The sequence below is a fragment of the Triplophysa dalaica genome, chromosome 4 (assembly GCF_015846415.1).
Source record: "Triplophysa dalaica isolate WHDGS20190420 chromosome 4, ASM1584641v1, whole genome shotgun sequence".
Lineage (NCBI taxonomy): Eukaryota > Metazoa > Chordata > Actinopteri > Cypriniformes > Nemacheilidae > Triplophysa > Triplophysa dalaica.
This window is the reverse complement of record NC_079545.1, coordinates 19,527,495-19,547,399: the sequence shown is the minus strand read 5'-3', so window position 1 is coordinate 19,547,399 and position 19,905 is coordinate 19,527,495. Positions and strand designations below refer to the sequence as shown.

At 37.9% G+C, this 19,905-nt stretch overlaps 2 protein-coding genes across 2 annotated transcripts; both read right to left on the bottom strand.

The window, feature by feature from the left end:
* Positions 1–380: 380 nt before the first annotated feature.
* Positions 381–3,364, bottom strand: nherf4b (NHERF family PDZ scaffold protein 4b). Its single transcript, XM_056744822.1, is given in 7 exon segments — positions 381–425; positions 550–763; positions 1,147–1,370; positions 1,477–1,572; positions 1,678–1,787; positions 1,789–1,971; positions 3,357–3,364. Coding segments are annotated over 6 exon segments (834 nt in total). The 3' UTR covers positions 381–425; position 550.
* abcg4a (ATP-binding cassette, sub-family G (WHITE), member 4a) lies at positions 3,124–19,232 on the bottom strand. The gene is made up of 15 exons (XM_056746901.1): positions 18,317–19,232; positions 15,706–15,943; positions 10,699–10,816; positions 10,491–10,623; positions 10,365–10,415; positions 10,074–10,219; positions 9,797–9,920; positions 9,567–9,681; positions 8,575–8,720; positions 8,390–8,488; positions 8,115–8,283; positions 7,806–7,906; positions 7,555–7,713; positions 7,034–7,152; positions 3,124–6,915 (listed from the first exon to the last, which is right to left on the bottom strand). The coding sequence occupies exons 2-15, from the start codon at positions 15,932–15,934 to the stop codon at positions 6,690–6,692; spliced, it is 1,935 nt and encodes a 644-aa protein (XP_056602879.1). The 5' UTR covers positions 15,935–15,943; positions 18,317–19,232; the 3' UTR covers positions 3,124–6,689.
* Between the last annotated feature and the right edge of the window lie 673 nt (positions 19,233–19,905).

The window sequence follows — 19,905 nt, the reverse complement described above, 5'->3', positions numbered from 1 at the left end:
TTAAATAACATTACATATACATTATATATAAACATGTTTTCAGACAAAATTATTATTGTTTTTTTCCTTTTTTTTATGAAATAGATCTTTTATTTTTTTAAAACACTTCTTTTTAAAAACTTTTTGAGAAGAAACATATTTTGTATCAGAATGAATGCTGAAATGTCATTACTTCAATATATGGCTAAACTAAAAGTGAAAGTTGCCTCTGTTCTCAGCAAACAATTGATATTTCAAGTAAGGGATAATATACAGGCGGAGGCAGCCGGTTGTTATCGCAGCTCCATTAAACGATTTAAATATAATTCATAAGTTAATATCATCAACATTATCAGGGCCGTTTTATTAATGGGTAATTCTTCTGGGTGAATTCATCATCGGTCGTCTTTTGCTTGTTTTGCAGCATTGGATACATTTCTGTCTACCTGTAACAAAGGAATTACTATGATTATTGAAGTGCATGAAATGAACACTAGCTAGTCTCAAAAACACTCACAATGCACTGCATTATTTATTGTGTGTGATTGTATAGATACAGCATAATCATACCTTAGAGGTTGCTTGTTTTTTTAACTTTGATTGGCTTTACATTCATCTTCAGCCATTCATAACCTCTTCGATCTACTACTAATAAAGTAAAAGATCTTCCTCCACTCTTTACACATAAGATCACATACTCCACAGTCTTGTTCTCCACATTCTGTCTGTTCACCTCCACCACCGCATCACCCTGCAGGAGACCAGAACTTCCCCCTGCTGTTACCTAAACAGCATGAAATAATTCACCATGGTAAGAATATGGTTTATATATATGCAGTGTATATATACTATATATACAGATGGATAATCCATACCTATACTATTTTATTCAGATAGGCCTATAGCTTTTATGTAAATACAAGAATATATTTATATACAAAACAATCTTGCTATTAGGATTGTTTGAAGTCATTTCTTACTGTAACCAAGCAAGAAAGTTTTATCGAGGGGCTGATTTCCCAGGTGTATAATTCAGAGAAGAATACCCTCAGATAGTGCTGTTTAGTCCAGAACACAGCTTAATTATATTCTGGAAATCCGCCCAAATTATATCTGAGGTCAGTATTGTCTAAAGACAGACTTGTCAATGAAAGGACTTCATTGTACCTGGCTGATGAACATGCCAGGTTTCTGTTGGACACAACCCAAATTGAAGCCAAAGCCAACTGAACTTTTCTCTAGAACACAGAGTCTAATATTAGGATTGATCTGCAGATTCGTCAGGCTCTAAACAGGGGGCGCTATAAACTCAAGCCTCACTGGCATTTTTTTTTCTGCAGGTCTGGAGGATGAAACATCCGAACAGAACAGCAATGGAGAAAGGCCCAACTGAGAAAAAAATCAACATAATTAGTTCTTCATGGTCATAAAGTGTTACACTGCTCTTCATTATCCAGTTTTTAACTCTGTAAATGTAGTAGAGTTAGTGTAGTGTCTTAGTGTAGAATTCTTTGCCCTGGGGTGGCATGGTTGTGAGGGTGACCTGCTGGCCACTTTGTTTGATTTTGCTTATAATGAATTTGCCTTTCTTACCTACAGCACAGAAAAACAAACAAAGACAACTATAATTTATTTTTTATAAATTATAAACATTGCGGCTCTGTGTCACTATTAAAACATTGCTCTTATTCTTTGGGCCTTCCAACAAGTTGGACATAATAATGTTGTAGGTTGGGCCAGGACTATTATGCATTACATAAAAGTTTGATTTTGAAGATGTTAATTTAAAGTAAATATGAAATTTCCTTACCCTGTAAGGGCAGTATTTTGAGGCCCAAGCCAGATACATAATTTCTAGTGATGTGGCAGAGTCGAGGAGGCCCCCATCCTTCCCCACTGTTGATTTTAGCCAGCTCTTTAAGGTCACGACCCTCAGACACAGCCTGATCATAGACCTGCCCATCCAAAACCAGGAAGGAAAGGTGTGAACCACTCACATGAATCACAATTTGAAAAATTGATGCCTCATGCACAGAAAATTAAAATGTTATTTTGCCAGATTTCAGCAGCAAAATCTATAAGGAACAAAAGACTTCATGCAAACAAAATTCAATAAAATGTATGGATGAATACAAATAAAACTGTGCACCAAAACCGAGAGGTTGATTAAAAGAAGAAAAGAAGGTGGTGGTACCTGTGTTGCCACACGTCATTCACACAGTGCCAGAACACAATATAAAACTTTAGTAAAAATGCATCTAGGCTAAGAAAAGAAAATTATTTTGTAATTCTGGGAGTGAGTGGGAATTCCACAGCAATCCAGAGCTGTATAAATGTATCCTTTCTGAAAGACACGGTGCTAAATAGCTTATTGCAGAACTGTGATGAAAATAAAGCCTTAGCTAATATTACTTTGAAAAGTTTTAATCTTTTCTGAGCAAGTATAATCATATTCAGAAGAATAAAGAAACATATAGAATCTGAAACACATCATAGGAATTACATTTTTAAACCAAGCTAATTTGGACCCAAAATTACTATCGCATATTGTATACTAAAACTGTAGTGCCATACAGTAGCATTTATTATAGACGATATGCACTATGCAAGGATGTCTCTTTCCCAAGTGAACACGCCAAAATACGTTCCCTTGAGTGGCAGAATGGCTGCTTAAAATATCAGGAAACGCTATTCCGAGCAACATATAGTGTCCAAGGACACCTGGTTCCTTTGTAAGTCACAAGGATCACCATTGAGCCCAACTTCTTGTAATTTCAGCAAATAATTGTGTTTTAGTGCCAGTTTCTTTGTTTCTCCAATTGAAAGCAGACATTTTGCTGTGTTTTACCACTCAAGGGAACGTGTCCTATCGCTCAAGGGGGCGTGTCCCTGCGTGTTCACATGGGAAAGTGACGTCAATGCATACCCTCTATAGTAAAGATTTGATAATTTAATTTAAATAACATTATAAATGAGATCGTATCATATTATTGACACAGCATCATTTCAACAGTTTTGAGATTTAGGAAGACTAACTATGTAGATAGGAAAATCATACCAAACTAAAATTTCCTTTAGAAATGATTTTACTAAATATTGGAAACCTGTAATAAAGGCTATTGCAGAGACAGAAAGCTTTAAATGTTAGTTATATATAAATGCATTTATTATAATCATTTAAACATGGTTTAGCGCGTATAACTTGCATTTCTGATGAGACAAACATAACAAATATGCAGAAACTGCAATAAATCATGTTTTCTGAACACAATTTACACAATTGCGATGCAAGCCAAAACCCTGCAAAATATTTTCATACATAAAACTGAATAAACATAACTCTTATTTTAATATTTCACAATCCCATTACACTTCACCTGCTCATCTTTTGTCTAATCTTTGAGTATTGTTGTAATATGTATTTGTCAAGGCATGCATGATGCGTTACAAAGAATGTGATGAATGTTTAAAATGGATCCAATACTAGTTCCTTAAACATAAGTGGTAATTATAAGTGTTTGAATCTGGTGTCTCTCGGCTGAGGCTCCATGTACAGTAACCCGTACAAACATATACAGTAATAGCACATAAACACAAAATGGTGATTTGTACAATAGAGAATTGATAGACAACCACAGGAATTATGCGGAACATTCAAGGATTAAATAGGAAATAACACTCACTAGGCACAGAAAATGACTATAGTATTGCTATAAGAAATAGGTATTACCCTACTCTCCACACTATAGATCGAAACTTCACGTTCTGTTACACCTTTATACCATTAAAGGAAAAATAAATCTTGTCAATTTTTGCTCGAATCTAGCGACGCCAAAGGAAACCGAACTGATAAGACGCTTTTATCTGCCAGGCTGCAGATTGGTTACTACCACACAATATTAAACGCTCAGTTGTGGACTCCTGAATAGAAAAGATTTAGTCTGCTCGGCTTTTATCGATCTCCGAGTCTGTTCTGCTTTTGTGAATGGAGTCTGTGCCTCAAATGCATCCATGGGTGCTCACCTATATGATCTTGGCTGACCTTGGTTTTCCCTGGGTATACCATATGGCAAAAAAAAATAAAACATAGCTATCAAAGCAGCATTTTTGATTGCAGAATGATCAAAATATCATCTTTAAAGCTGTGTGCAATGTTTCAGTGGACAGATTATTCTTGAAAAGAGCAATCATACCTTACAGTACTATGTGTAAAAGCTAAATGCTACTAACTAATGAGAATCTTCGTTCTGATGGCTAACCCCTATTTTGCATTTTTATTTCTCAAATGACAAAACAGCTTGGTTAAGCCCAATGGGTAATGCTCCTAAAACATAACTAAGATCTCCTAAAATGAACCGTCTGCTGATTATTTAGCAAAAACAACTTCATTTGGGAGTATTTTGGGATTACAATATGCAAAACAATGCCTTGCGAAATCCTATTTTATGATTCCAAGTTCCTCATGCTTTTTCCCATCACACCCCCCTTTCCAGCAGTGCATGTTGTATTTACGGATACAAAAATAAAAGTAATTACAAATAAACGTCCAAAAAGTTTCAATTAAACAACATAAACCAAAAAGGGCATACTGTACATGTATTTACAATTTGCTTGAAGCATAACATTTAGTTTCATTTTGTATATATTCAGGATATAAGTATTCATTAATGTATAAGGAGACATAACACATAGAAGAAATATTTTCACAGAGTCTTTTGTGAAAATGTTTGCATTGCAGTATTGAGTTGCCTGGCTGGGTGGCACAGAAGCAAGGAACGGGAAGTGTACATAAAGGTGAAAACAAGAGACAAGGATTAATCCATCCAGGTTTATAGGGAAGATGTAGAAACTGTTCATCCAGCATTCCATGTTTCTCATGACGAACAATTCTGGCCTGTGTGTGGTCATGTCATTCACTTTATAGTGCAGCTAACAGCTAATGTTGAAATCCTGAGTGATGGACGTTAACAAGAGGATATCACGAGGTTCAGCTGTTATGAGACAGGCTTGAAGTGATATTTCACTACCAAATCAATATTTCCCTATGTTTTATATATCACCCTCAAGGTATCTTAACTGAATCTGGTTTTCGTCTGGAAGAATTATCCAGTGTGAGTTAAAATACGACAAATCATGTTGCTTCCAAGCCATAGAATGGAAGTGAACTGGAGTTGATTCTTTGAAGCTCCAAAAAAGTGCATCCATTGATCAAAGAACTGCTCGACACAGCTCTGCGGTCTTAACAAATGTCTTCGGAAGCGAATCGATGCGTTTGTTTAAGATAGATATCCATATTGGCATAGCTATTAACGTTGATGTCTAGCTTCCGTCATCTCTCGAATGCGCGTGAGCCAGAGGCTTGTTTTTTTCTGGCAAATGACGCAGGGTTTTGGAGGTTCCGGTGACGACGCTGCATTTTTCATTTTCAGCCAATAGGATATTGTCTACTCTGGCGGGAGATTTCGTCACTGTCATTTGCGGGAACAAGTGAAGTTCTTTGATCGATGGATGCACTTTTTGGAGCTTCAAAAAATCAACAACGTTCACTCCCATTCTACTTCTTGGAAGCAAAATGATGCATTGTATTATAACTCTGGCTGGATTATTCTTCCAGTAGAAAAACATATTCAGTTAGGATGTCTTGAGGGTGAGTAAACATGGGGAAATTTTGATTTGGTAGTGAAATACCCCTTTAATGTGAGACATCAGGATTGCACGTAATGTCGTTCCTAATGAAAAGCAATCAGTTCAAAGGCGCTTTTGTGATCGGCCCCAATTCACATTCTTCACCTTTTTGGTCACTATTGGAGCTTTTAGATCATAGGAGTATAATCCCTACTGAATGAATTCAAAAGAGAAAAAACAAGACGTATGGCCGTTTATCTCTAAAACCTCCATACAGGCAGTTGTCCAGAAAGTCAAGGTAACAGGACAGATGGATTTGATACTGACAGCCAAAATGTTTGTCAAGCAGATTCCCTCAGGAAAAAATACAGGCAGTTCACATCAGGACACTTGCTGCATCATTCCTCAAATGGTCAGATTTAGGCTGACAGGAATTCTTTTCCCAAAATTACCAGAACTGAAAGAAAGGGTTCTTTAAATCCAGCAGGTCAATGCTATTCCTTAAATTCTAGGAGTATTGTCGGAAGACAAAAACGAAAATGAAGATACGCTGGTTGGTCAACTTGTATATCCGATTAAGCTCAGCAAAGTTCTTGGTTCAGCTGTATGCTTGTCCTATAGTGCCCGAGGCATGCAGAACACTCTCTTCCAAAACATTTTAGCCGGATCTGAATGAAATTCATTAACAATATGACTATCCCTCAATCCCTTTTTCATATGTTGCCTGTTGGCCAATCCACATGCTCTGAAGGGATTGTCATTATAACAACATCCAGACCTGTCAACATGCTTCAAGGTTCAAAGTCACATTAGAGTACAATGCATTTTTACAGTAAAACTGCATGTAATACATTCAAAAATGAAAATCAAAGTAAAAATATTTTCTATTTTATACTCATCCGAGAATAAAAACATTTTCAAGTAGTAAAAACATGAACATTATTGTTGCACTGCCAGTTAATGGCCCCGGTATCAATGTGCAGTGGTTTTGGTGTCTGAAGGTTTCTGCATACAAATGGATGTTAATGTGCATTTATTTTATGTGTGTTTTATATAATATCAAATATATGTCTAATAATAAGCTCCTAACGCACAGATTTGACTTTATAACGCAAGACTAGGTATGTGGCAAGTCTCAGAATTAAGAAAAAGGCCCCCAACACCATGAAGTCCACGTAGAGCTTAGCGTCCTCCACATCCAGGAGCTGTAAAACCTCCTCTGGTTTCTGAAACTTACACACTTTAACTGGACAGTCTAGCTCTGAGCGGTTCATGCCATAGATAGAAAGAAGTACTCCTTCAAAGCCATACCTGAAAAAGAAGAGATGACATTCTTTAGCGTAATAATGAATAAATCTAAATGTGTGTGTGTTTTGGGAGGTTAGTATGAATTTAGGTGAAGGCCTGTTTAGGATTGTTCTCGACTGACCTGACGTATGACACATAGGAGCTCCACTGCAGATATTTGGGAATGGTGTCAAAGTTGACAAAGAAGCCTGAGAACAGCAGGACCGGGATGGCAGAGACTGGACCTATGAATGTGGCGACCTGCAGATGATGCAAAAGGGGAACAACAAAGTTCACCCACAGATGGTTCACATCACATGCACTAACTTCTAAGTCTAGGATTCCTCATGAATATGTTGAAATAATGTCTAGCAACTGGCTTTTAAGGTCGTTTGTATCCAGCGAATACTATTGAAACACCCGCCTCCATCCCCAACTCCACTGGTCTGTATTTGTTTATTGGGTTATGGTATATTAAGCCTTACATTGCAGCAACTTGCATGCTCACTGCAGCTGTGTATTAAGTCTTCATACTTGCTCTGTAACAGGAGCAGCAGCCAATGCAGATATACTGTAGTTCCGCCAAGACAACAAATATTCATGTCATGACCATTAACAAGACAGAAATATATGCATGTTAAAGCTTTAACATAGTCTTCATACCTGGAGTGATGTGGATGCAGCTCCAATAAGAAGCCCCAGAGATTGAGCCACTAGAGCAGTGGAGGTGGACAAGGCCATAAACAGCAGATATCTGCCTGCTTCTGGAGGCTGCTCTGTCATCCAGTACACTATACTGCAGTACATAATCGGACAAATGACCTAAAAGAGAAAGAGAGAGAAAAACAGACTGGTAAAAAAATAAATATTATAATAATATCATAGCATCAAATACGATGCAAAAATAGACGTACCTGAAATGGAATGTCTGCCATTGTCTTAGCCAGGTAATATGCCTTTAGACTGTACCAGTAATTCAGATGTTCCCTCATTAAAACAGACATCTCGAGTGGAACTGCAATGAAAGTATATGCATAGTTGAATCAGAGCATAACTGAATCTGATCCACTTATTCTGTAAAGGAAATTTTGTGAGTCTTTGTGAGGACAATCTTAGTGATTCTAATCAATCACAAATTAAAAAGTACTCTGTAATCACTCAGCTTGAATACATTTTTATGCTCAAAATGCCTCACACACGTACAAAGACACCCATTCTCTTACATGTCAGGACTGTGGGCATGAGTGCAGCAAACATGAGGAACAGCATAGAGAAGAAAAGGAAGCCTGTGTTGTTAAACACTTTGTTGGCATCATTTCCAATGTTCAGGTACAACAGACCAATCAGTACACCGACACATAAGTGTGACATCACCCTCAGGTGGGTTAATACCTGAACAAACACATATACAGTATAAATTGATTTTGTTATTTTGTAGTTGCAGTTTTAAACAGGCACAATTTCTAAAGAGTCAATAACAAGGGAGGAAAAGTCCTACCACGTCCCTGGATATAGTGATAAAGGTTCTCTTGAAGAGAATACAGAACTGTGTGAGGGAACTGGTAGCAAACGTATGTTTCTCAATAGGGCCTGAATCCTGTGTGAATACAAAATAACATAAAATTTGTGAGGGTCAGAGACAGAGAAAACGATAAACAGACAGATTTAATGTACATTGCTTACAGTATAACATTGGGAGTTACAAGATGTCGTCGGGTCATTCTTGTCAACAGAGTTTTTCTTGCCCTCATCTGAACACAAGCCGCCCTGGACAGCCTCAAAGAGCACATGGTTCAGATCACCATATTCTCCTGAAGCAACCTCAATTACTGCCAACAAAGAAGTTGTACAACTCATGCACATGCTGACTGATCAGATGAGCACAATAAGACATTTTGATGTAACCCTGATAGCACACATACATCTGAGAGACATCTATTTGATGTCTACATTTACATCTGTACACATTTTTTATTGTTAGCTCATCTGCAATACGTCAAAAAATACACTAACCCTCTCTATCTATCAACAGGTAGTGGTCTAGCTTTTGGTTGAAATCAGTAACTTTGTATTGGCACCTATTGTACTATGGTACTTTTTTAATGATTAAATACTGTTTTGTCAAAGATAACAAGCACTTTTTAATACTTGTTGTTGGTTAGATTTTTGCAAAAAACTGTGGCAAACATAAAGATTGACTAATAATGATGATGTATTTCAAAAATTTAAATAATGAAATACATATGTTTCAGAAGGACAGCAGCGATTAGCAACATTAGCATAAATGCTTCAATTAATACTTTGTAGAATAGTTTTGAAGTATAGGCCTAATGGTCTGCATTTAACAATCATTTAGAAAAATCTTGTCCACTTTTGAATAAAACTTAAGTTGATAACAAGCTGCGACTGAACAAGTTAAATCATAAACAAGTACATTTTACATTATTCATCAAATGTGTAAACCGTTATTGTGACTTCATGAGAGTTTAATAGCATAGCCTAGCCTCTATTCATTTCTTCCACTTTTTAACAGTGAAAAAACACAATATTAACTTGACGTGAAATACATATAAAACATCTTATGTATTATCTGCTAGACTGGGCTTCATAAAGTTACATATACATCACATCAAATCTTATGTCATCGCACATACATGCACACACGGAATACTTACTAAAGTCTGCAGGATTATGATATGTTGGGCAGTGGAGTCCAAGGTTTTTCAGGTAGGGTATTAGGTTAGGCACTGTCCCTTTATATATGCATTGACCTTGGCTTAGGATATAAAGCTATAAAGAAATCAGAGTTCTTAACGCATTTAAAGAGATCATTACACACTTGCGCCCCAAATACAGAGCTTTCTCATTTTAATTGTAGAAATCAAAGAATAAATAGAGAGTATACCTTGTCAAACATCTCAAAGAGTTTAGCACTGGGTTGGTGGATGGTACAGATTATAGTTCTTCCACCCTGTGCCAGAGATTTCACTAGGGACAGCACCTGGAAACAGGACGCGCTGTCTAGACCACTAAACACACAAACACAGAAACAAACACACATGCACGTTTTGTGGAAATTAAAAGAAAATGTTATGTAAAACATTAACACGTAAACAGTCAACATTTCTCTTCAGATTTAGAAAGGATCATGGTGAGAAATGTGTGTAATATTGCTGCTATACCTGGTGGGTTCATCAAAGAACATGACAGGGGGGTTATTGACCAGCTCCAGAGCAATAGCCAGCCGTTTACACTGACCACCTGACAGAGAGATGGTACGAGTTTGGGCACACTCCTGCAGTCCTAATGCTGTCAGGATCTCATCCACCTGTCATACATGATATTAATGGATTTATATGAATAAGTCGTGTATTAGAAACAACCACGTCACCTCACAGTGTCACATTATTCATATTTGTTAACATTTATGTTTTTATCTGTGCAGATGGTTTGGTGACAAAAACTATACTTACCAGTTCTTTTTTAACCTCCATATTTTCATTTAGTTTGAGGTTAGCGGAGACCTACGCCAAACAAAGAAACATGAAATTTGCAAAAATCCATGTTCATTCACACAGATACACACACAAGGCTCTCACCATCATTGCCTCTCGTGTTGTGAGATGTGGCAGTAGCATGTCATCCTGCATGATGTAACATGACATTTTTCTGAAGGTGCGGAGGTCACGGGGTCGGCCATTGACCAGGACCTGACCTTTCATGCCTGTCTCTCTGCAGAGAGAGAGATCATTTTCAATATATTATAAATATTCACCTCCCCTAATGAATGCAAACATGCATGCTCACCTGTAACCAGCAAGTATGTTCATGAGAGTGGATTTTCCAGCCCCTGAGGGACCCATGATTCCAATAAGCTCCCGATTGCAGAACTTTCCAGAGAGACACTTTAGAAGGGCTTTAAATCCTGTAGAAAGTATCAGCATTTTTTTATAACAGTAGTTGGAAGCAAACAAACAGGGGCCTGATGCTCTGCTATAACTCCAAATAAGTATGTTTTGTTTGAATTGTATGTTGATTATGCAATACTAGAAGATTAAAAATAGGCCTTAAGTTCTTTACACGTACAGTCCGAAAATTTTCGTATGCGTTTATTCGTATTTGGCTCTCGTTTGTACGGTGTCTCTGAATTGTTAAAAAGGCTACTCAAAATGCTTGACGGATACGAAAAACTAAAAAATTTTTATGACAGACTGAAATATCGGAGGCAGTGTGTAAATGTGATTGACATTTTTGTGATGTCGAATTTATTTTCTAACATGCGTAAATTTCAGAAGCAAATTTCGGACTCAGTGTGCAATGGGCTTAACCTTTAACTCACTTCTAAGAAAATTTGTCAAAATAATTCATAAAGTAGTCAAATGTGCAATATTTTACACAATTTACACAAATTTTATTTATTTACAGTCACTTAATGTCAATAGCAAAACATTCATTCTGTTCATCTCTGGTGAAATGAACTGGCAGAATGATCTGCTGAGACCAACTGCAAGAAACATACGAGAACCCAATATATTTTAGTCTTTAAAAAATAGTTTGAGATCAAATAATAATATGTGGCCTGACTGTTTAAGTCCCCTGTGTAAGTGAGTCATCCGTTGTCTATTATCTATGCAAGGAGAAAACTGGAAAAGCAACTACAATCTTTGTTAGCTTCAAATTTTTGTTGTATGTATTGTTTTCCCCTTTTCTTTTTATGTCTCCAAAGCTGTTTTAGGCAATTCAGTCCAGTCATCAACCATATTTACACCCCCACACAGCTATTTCTGTTCATATCCTATACAGCATTTTTGCTTATGTGGGATAACTTTATTACGATTTCTAACATTTATTTAACATATGAATCGCCAGTCTCTAGTATAATATCTCTACTATATTCTCTATATGTCAATCAAAGCTATGAGTCATTGGTGAGGTTATAAAAGTAATTTCTATTTCCCTCTTCCTCTCAATCTCTGTGCTAATGTTACGGAAAGACAAATTAAACACAAAAAGCAAAAGATGACAATCCTCTTTATTGCCCTATAACTTCCAGAATGCCATTCTGCATCTCAATGATTTGCTTTGAGGTGTGAGTGTATTATAATACCAATAACTCGTTCACAAATGATATGTGCTGTATATTTATGCAGCAATAATTAGACATCCCCTGATTTTCTACATGCTGATATTTTGTAACCTGACCATCCATCCCTGCATTAGATCTGTTGCATGGGGGTCTGTATTCTGAATATGAACTGAACTGGGATCAGGCTGAAAGCATTCTTGAAAGCTTAAACACGCTGGATCAATAAATGCATCCATGCAGTCTGTGGTTATGTTCTGATAAGGAAAAAGCATCTATTATCTCCAAGCAATATGATTGAGACCAGGGCACATTTCTATGGGGTTAGACTTACAAATTGAAGTATAAGTAGGCTTTTGGAAACTTAGAAGTGTAGAATCACAGTAATGTAATGAGCTTGTGGAGTGCATGAAGGTGCCATCTGTGTACAATATAGTCATATATAGTCAAAGAATTAACAATAACTATATTAATGGATTTATTTCATATGTATTATTATTTGTCTCTGTCAGGAATCTATGTTAAATCCCACAGTTTCATATTTTTCCAAGGCAACCGCATCCGTAACCCATCCATGTTTATGACACCAGCACAATGATGGAGGAGAGACAGTGAGAGAGGGAAAAAACAGAATGGGACAAGACTTTGCTGTGAGATTTAGAAAATAAAACATGACAGGAGTCTAGTGAGAGAGACAGAGTGGAGCGAGAGCGACAAGAAAAAACAAAAACAACACAGAGGATCAATAAAAATGAGAAGCTAGGAGAGGGAAAACAGAGGTAAGAGGCATTTTGACATGGGGGGGTCTGCAGAAAAAACACACAGCTTCAGCCGTCAAAAGCAGTTTTCAGCTTGCACATAACCATGATTTGCTCTTTGCTTATTTACATATATTATCATGCTCAGGGAGGGGCGGTACTTGAAGGAAAGACGTGTCCTTCAATAATATGTCTCTCGCCTTTAACTCTAAAAACACATTTCCTGATTATTCAGTAAATGTATGTTTTATCCGATCTCTACATACCGACATACTTCCTTAACACATGAGCTAGTCTTTTCAAGTCAAGTTTTCAAGTTTAAAGGTACAGTGTATGAAATTGTGCGCCATCTAGCAGTGAGGTTGCGAATTACAACCAAAGGCTCACCCCACCCCTCCCTTTCGAGAGCACTATGCCTGCTGACACAGGACAAAGATGTCGTTATGTTTTTGCTTCTTCGCCAAAGGAGATAACGTATTTCTGAAACAACGTGTTGAATTCCATGCAAGTGGACCCGCGGTGTATGTAGATAGAAATAGCTCTTTCTAAGGTAAACATAACACTTCATTATGTAAGCTCTTTATACACCTCTGAACACATTTATGACCCTGGCCGACAAATCCAGTCTTAAGGGACAATTTTTCGAAATTGAGATTTTGTAATCATCGTGAAGCTGAAGAAATAAGCTTTCTATTGATAAATGGTTTGTTAGGATAGGACAATATCTGGCGGAACAACAATTGTTTACAAAGCTGGAATCTGAGAGTGCAGAAAAAGCTGAATATTGAGAAAATCGCCTTTGAAGTTGTTTATCTGAGGCACTGTAGCAGGCCATCTACACACAAAAATAAAGTTTTTATACATTTAAAGTAGGGAATTTATTAAATATCTTCATGAAACATGATTTTTTACTTAATATCCGAATGATTTTTTGCATAAAAGAAAAATCTGTAATATTTACCAACACAATGTATTTTTGGCGATTACTAAAAATATTCCCCTTCTACTTAAGACTGGTTTTGTTGTCCAGGGTCACATTTATGTATATTTTATTGCATTTCTGTCAATAGATCCTCAAAAATATTACACACAGCACATTTAAAACTAATGAGACAATACATTTTTCAGTGGCATAATACATTGTAAACTGCTGACACCTAAATTGCAGATGAAAGAATTTGTTTCACAACAGATGGAACAACAGAGGGACAGTACAATGAGGTATGAGGTAATAATGAAACAATGGCATTGTAATATATGAACCGCTTAATAATGAACAGTGGTTCAGATGCCATATATAAACATTCAGGTTCAGAGTGTAATCAATATCATAGAGTACATTACGATGTATGATTTACCCCTATCAGTTCGCATGTGGGGAAGATCGTATGATCCAGTATAGCATGTCTACCTCCTGTGTACTCGGTTTGCACCACGTGTGTGTGTGTATATATGTGAGTGTCGGGGGGGGGCTGTGTATGTGGTGCTACAGAAGCTGCTGTGTGTGCAACCCTCATCATTCACCAGTATTAACTGAGCACCGCATGAACCGAGCCTCTGGGTGTGCTGCTTACTGGCAAAAATACACAGAGGTGTGAAAAGCATGTTATTTGTGTAAGAAATACCAAGGGCCAGTTGGATAAACTGCTTAGACTAGTCTTAGAAGTTAGTCATCTAATTGTTTTCTTCAAGACATTTCATAACGTCTTCAGTTACATAAAAAGGTAGAAAGAGAACAAATAATGAAAATTCTGTCATCATTTCCTCACCCTCAAGAGGTTTCAAACCTGTTTATTTTTTTGTTCTGCCAAACTCTTACTCTAACCACTTAAGAATGTGGAAAACTACACAAAAAATCGGTCATCGTTTATTCATCCTCAAATGTTGTTATTCTGCTGAATACAAAAAAAAGATATTCAGAAAAATATTTGTAATCAAACAGTTCTGGGGCACTGTTGACCACTATACTATGAAAAAATATACTATGGTACTCAACAGTGCCCCATTACTGATAACAAACATTCTTCCGAATATCTTTTTTTGTATTCATTAAAATAACAAAATTTGAGGGTGAGTAAATGATGACAGAATTTTCATTTTGGGGTAGACTATTGCTCCAAATTGCTCCAAAGCTCCCCTGCCCTAGGTGTGTCCATCCTCTGCTTTTGACATCATTGGATATGATACAGCCTTCAGATAATTTTTTATTGCATCTCCTGAGCTACAGAGATGACAATGCCAGAAAAGTCTAGGCAAGATAAGCTAAATGAAATGCACACTTCAAAACCAGCCCAGATTCTCCAGACAGTGTGAAGAACAAAATGTACAGTGATCCAAAAATGGGTGGTGCAGAGGGAAAGGGTCCCTATCTGCGTAATGCATGTGAGTGTGCATGCGTGTGGGCTGAACTCACTGGTTTAGTTAGCCTACGGCAGCAGACAGCTGAGTCGTCCAGGGAAGTGAATTATTTACTATATCAAAAGTCTGCTGAGAACAGCACTCTACACTTCAACACACAGGGTGTGTGTGGCTGTTAGAGACACTGTTTGTTGATGTGTGATATGTCAAAGCATGTTTTTGGTTGGGACTTTCACTGAAAGTTCTGGTGTTTAAACACTTCTCCTTAAATGTCCAGTGGGTCATTTTTGGGAGGATCTATATTCGACTTCAGAGCTCTCTTAAGAACTCACATAATGAAGTGTTATGTTTCTATAACCTTAGAATGAGCTTTTTCTATCTACATACGCCGCGGATCCCTTTACAAGGTATTGCCATGTTGTTTCTACAGCAGCCCTAAATGGACAAACTGTTCTAAAGAGCGTTTGGTAAATATGTAATCTCCTTCGGCAAAGAAGCAAAAACGTAGCACCTCTTAGTCCTATGTCAGCCACCGTAGTTCTTCGAACTAAATGGTGATCAATTTCAAACACTTTGACTAAATCGACCAAATAAAGTAATGGATTCGCACTGTACCCCTCCTCCTCCAGCAGGGGCCTTCACGGATGGTGTATGAGAGCTCCCTAAACTCCAGGTCCACCGCTGAACGCCGAGGCAGGTGAGAAAACCTCTGCGCATCTGTGATGTGGTTTTCCACCTTCTTCAAATGAGTAAGCATGGCAGCATCTGGAGGAGCTCCTACATGAAGTTTGGTCTCCTCCATGGGTATGGAAACTGACCCCGGCTCTGAAGGCTTTTCAGCCATACTTGGAGCCTGGAAAATGGGTGAGGAAGCAAGGGGGAAGATCATTATAATGAACATATTAGACCCAGATGCATCTGATAAAATACACCTCATGTGTACACAGCAATCAAACGAACCAAAACGATGCTTTCACACGTCACAGTCATTCACACATACTTATGCAAACCAAAACGGTCTTAGGTGAGTGGGGTGTATATTCAACCCCCTATTTAAGCATGCCATGCATCTGAAAGGAAACTGCTCTTGAAAATAACCATGGTGCACTCTCGAAAATGAAATGGTGTCAGTGGGACTGTACCATCTACGTATAGATACAGTATGTGTACATTTGGTATGCACTAATATGCACTTATAAGGTGCCTTCCTTTTAATATGGTACCGCTTCAGTGAAAACTTTTGTACTCTACTTTTTGTACTTAAAGTGAGGTCATTCTCTCACGCTAACCTTATTATGATACCTATCAATATAATATGAAGTGTGATCGGTTTAGGCCGTCAGAATAGGATTGAAGTTGTTTTTTCAAGCTCAAAATTGTTATCTCTGATACCTGCTTATGTATGGGATGATGGATAAGCACTTACAGTTTCAACTATTACAGAAATTGAAGGATGTGGAATTTAATACCAGAATTGAATCTACTGTATAAATGAAAGCTTCTTCCATTTCTAGTGCCAGACACTGAAGATTTGGAAAACAGATGAAGTAACCATTGCATTGCAGTGTTGGCCTGCTCACCGGGAGACTGCATTCATTCATTTATTTATTTAATTAGAAATTAGATATTATTTATTACAATGATCTAACTCGTTGTATAAATACCATGCACTATGCTGTGTTTTAACCTTTCTATTTTTCCTGTTTGCCCCTGTAAAGCTGCTTTGAAACAATACACATTGTGAAAAGCGCTATATAAATAAACTTGAATAGAATTGAATTGCATTGAGCATGTCTGTATTTAGCTTTTTGTCCTGTCATTACTAATGCATTCCATTATTATCTTAATTTCAATAATCGTATAATTGTAAGGCATAAGGATCCGATAACCCCCTGACAACTATGCTGATTCACATGAACTCACTGGATGACCGAGAATAGCACAACCCTACACACACCACACACATTTAGGCATAGAAAAATGCCATTCACTTCTTCAGAATTATTGAAACTAACACAGATTTTGGGGATAAGTCCACAGTGTAATACAAATTTTAATTTAAAATTCATACTGTGAAAATGTCTAATCAGCATTTAATCAAAAATCACCACTCAGATTCAAAAACCCTGACATTGCAAAACATTGGCACGGCAAAAGGGGGCACAAACAGTCCTGACTGCGATGAGAATGTGGAATCCATATGAGTTATTGTATTTCACGTCAATGGGAATCCACTTAGACAGCAGAAGCGTCTAAACCAGTTCCTGGGGCAACGCTTGATAGGGCTATGCCTCTCTGAAGACCGAATGTATTCACTGTTGCCAGCAAGCAAATTATACAGTTTAAGTGCTTACGTGTCAATATGCTACATTCCATTAGGAAGGCCTTGTGTATTTTGTTTTATGAGTAAGGGCGAAGACTGAAGTATCTAATAAACCAGTGCTTCCAAAAGCAGTGATCTAGGAAGCTAAAAATCCATATGGGACACCCAACACTCACAATGAGTGTAAATGAGAAAAGCATGACCTCTGTAGTAAGCTTGACATACAGCATCATTGAATGACGAAGGTCGTATCATTCCTGATGCTGTGATGGTGGTCACACCTGGATGAAATATTTGAATCGGTGATGAAGCATAACTCCTCATTGGACAAAAGGTCGAGCCAATCCATAGATCAAGCCAATTGCCGCCAGTCCTCTTTTTGATTCATCTTTAGTTGATAACAACAAGTTTGGAAACGTATAGCAATTTCCAATTTAGGATTACTTAATTTTCCCACTATGTACGGCTTTATTTACGTTGCTTGACTTTATTAGTAAAACACTGGCTGACTCTAAAAGCTGTTTTCTGATCATTCAAAGAAAGGCCATTTCCATAGTAGCCTGGCTGTTCCAAGATCTTTCTGAGAAAGGTCACCGCCTAAGATTACTCACTGGTCCTCTACTACCAAACAAAAATATTAGACAGAATACACAATAAGCATTTTTGTTAACAGAACAGTCTATTCAAAAACTTAAAAAAATAGGCTGAAATATATTTCTAGCGTCCTCACGGAGGGTACTGCATGTGCTCTTATTTCTCACACACTAAATCTTTTATACAGCATCCATCACATGCCTGTCAATGACATCACTCGCATTAAAAACACAGGACTGGGTTTAGATAGGCGACCCTCTACAAGTGTTAATGCATACACACTCACTCAAATAATTGCATGATACGTACTTTTTTGACGTGCAGAGTTGATCAAAAGACGACTCAAGGGGCTCGCAGTGACAATCCTTACAAAAATATCCAATTCATACCTGCGCTCCCAATTACATCATATGTACACACCGAAGCGATCAACAGGAGAGGGCAGCGTAATAGTCCCGCCGAGAAAAAGGATGCCCAGTGCGCGTCAGTTACACAACCGATCCCGCTCAGCGATGAAGGAGAATATGATCTTCTCGTTCAGAAAACAGTGACACATCACATACATATCGTTTATTAGAAATACTCATATCTGGAGACAATCTCCATCCAAAACAAACATAAGCGTCATGAATAATTAAAAAGACGCAGCATCCTTGTTAAAGCATGAGTTTCGTTTAGGACAGGAGATGGAAGGACAAACCGCGACTCGATCATTGCGCATCTACATCAGTCATCCAGGACGCGTACGGTGCTGTGGGGAGAAGAGTTGCGCTCCTCCGGATGCTGCACCGCAGTAGCTGGTTATTGCGCGCAGTGGTCAGAGTATCCTGGCACGCCCGGCGGTCTGGGCTACTGGGCGTAACTGGCAGGATGAAATGGCTTGTCCGAAATAAACCCGCGTTAAAAAATGGGAGGCAATAAAAGAAGCCGTGATAGTTCAGTTACCTACACATTGTAGTGTTTTTCTTCTATTTAGAGATAACATTTCCAGATAATTAAATTATGCATATTTAATATTATGCAATTTGAAATTACGTTTAGTTTCTTTTTTTTCGGATTAAAAACTGAATGGTATTCACCGTTATGCTACAATGCTTTGTTAAATGTGATGCTCGCTAGACTGTGTGGGGTGGGTTACATTACAACCTCCTCTGCAGGAAAGTGAGGGCAGGGTTGGATTTGCGCCATCGTACGACACGGGGCAGGTGGAGATGTCAATTTTATCATGATCCGGGAGAGAAGTCAAGTAGGTCCAACTGTGTTTCACCAGTCTGAGCTATAACGACGGGCTCTAAGATCGGATGTGCGCACGTGTAAATAATAACAAAGTGTTTTTTGTGCATCGGGGGACAAGGCTTTTTCAAGATTTAGGGCAGGAACAAGAAACGTATGGAAAATCTATTTTTAGTAACCGTTGCCTATGAGGTTACTATGGGGAGGAAAACAGGGGAGGGGGTGGGAGTTTGGAGATGATGGAGACGAAAAATACAAAGGGAAATTACATCCTATCCGGTAGCATAAGAGGATTGCGCGCGCGGTCTCTTTAAAGGCGGCACCTGCGCATCCGCTGGTGCTGATGCTGCAGTGGTCGGGTTACTCTCGGTGAAACCGATGGGGTAACTAGCGTTCAAACGACGCCCTATATTATTCACACTGAGTACACATACTGTTACTGCTGTGACACTTCATTTCATTGTTTTTAAAATGCACCATATTACCTGACAGACAGTCATATATGACAGATAGACGGACAGACATAAAAATATAAACAGATAGATGAGTTTAGTCAACCAGTTTTTTAAAATTGCAGTATAAATACATCTCTGGCGAGTCATTGTTATGGCAGAACTTGCACACTGACGATAAAATAAGACTCCAAGCTAAACTGCAAAAATCTT

What these genes read in the sequence shown, in the direction of transcription:
- abcg4a (XM_056746901.1), bottom strand. Translation starts at nt 15,934, where the DNA reads ATGGCTGAAAAGCCTTCAGAGCCGGGGTCAGTTTCCATACCCATGGAG. An exon ending in CATGCCCACAGTCCTGACAT is followed by an intron (nt 7,907 to 8,114) that starts GTAAGAGAATGG and finishes CTTTCATTGCAG; the next exon opens with TTCCACTCGAGATGTCTGTT. An exon ending in TCCTATGTGTCATACGTCAG is followed by an intron (nt 6,916 to 7,033) that starts GTCAGTCGAGAA and finishes CTTCTTTTTCAG; the next exon opens with GTATGGCTTTGAAGGAGTAC.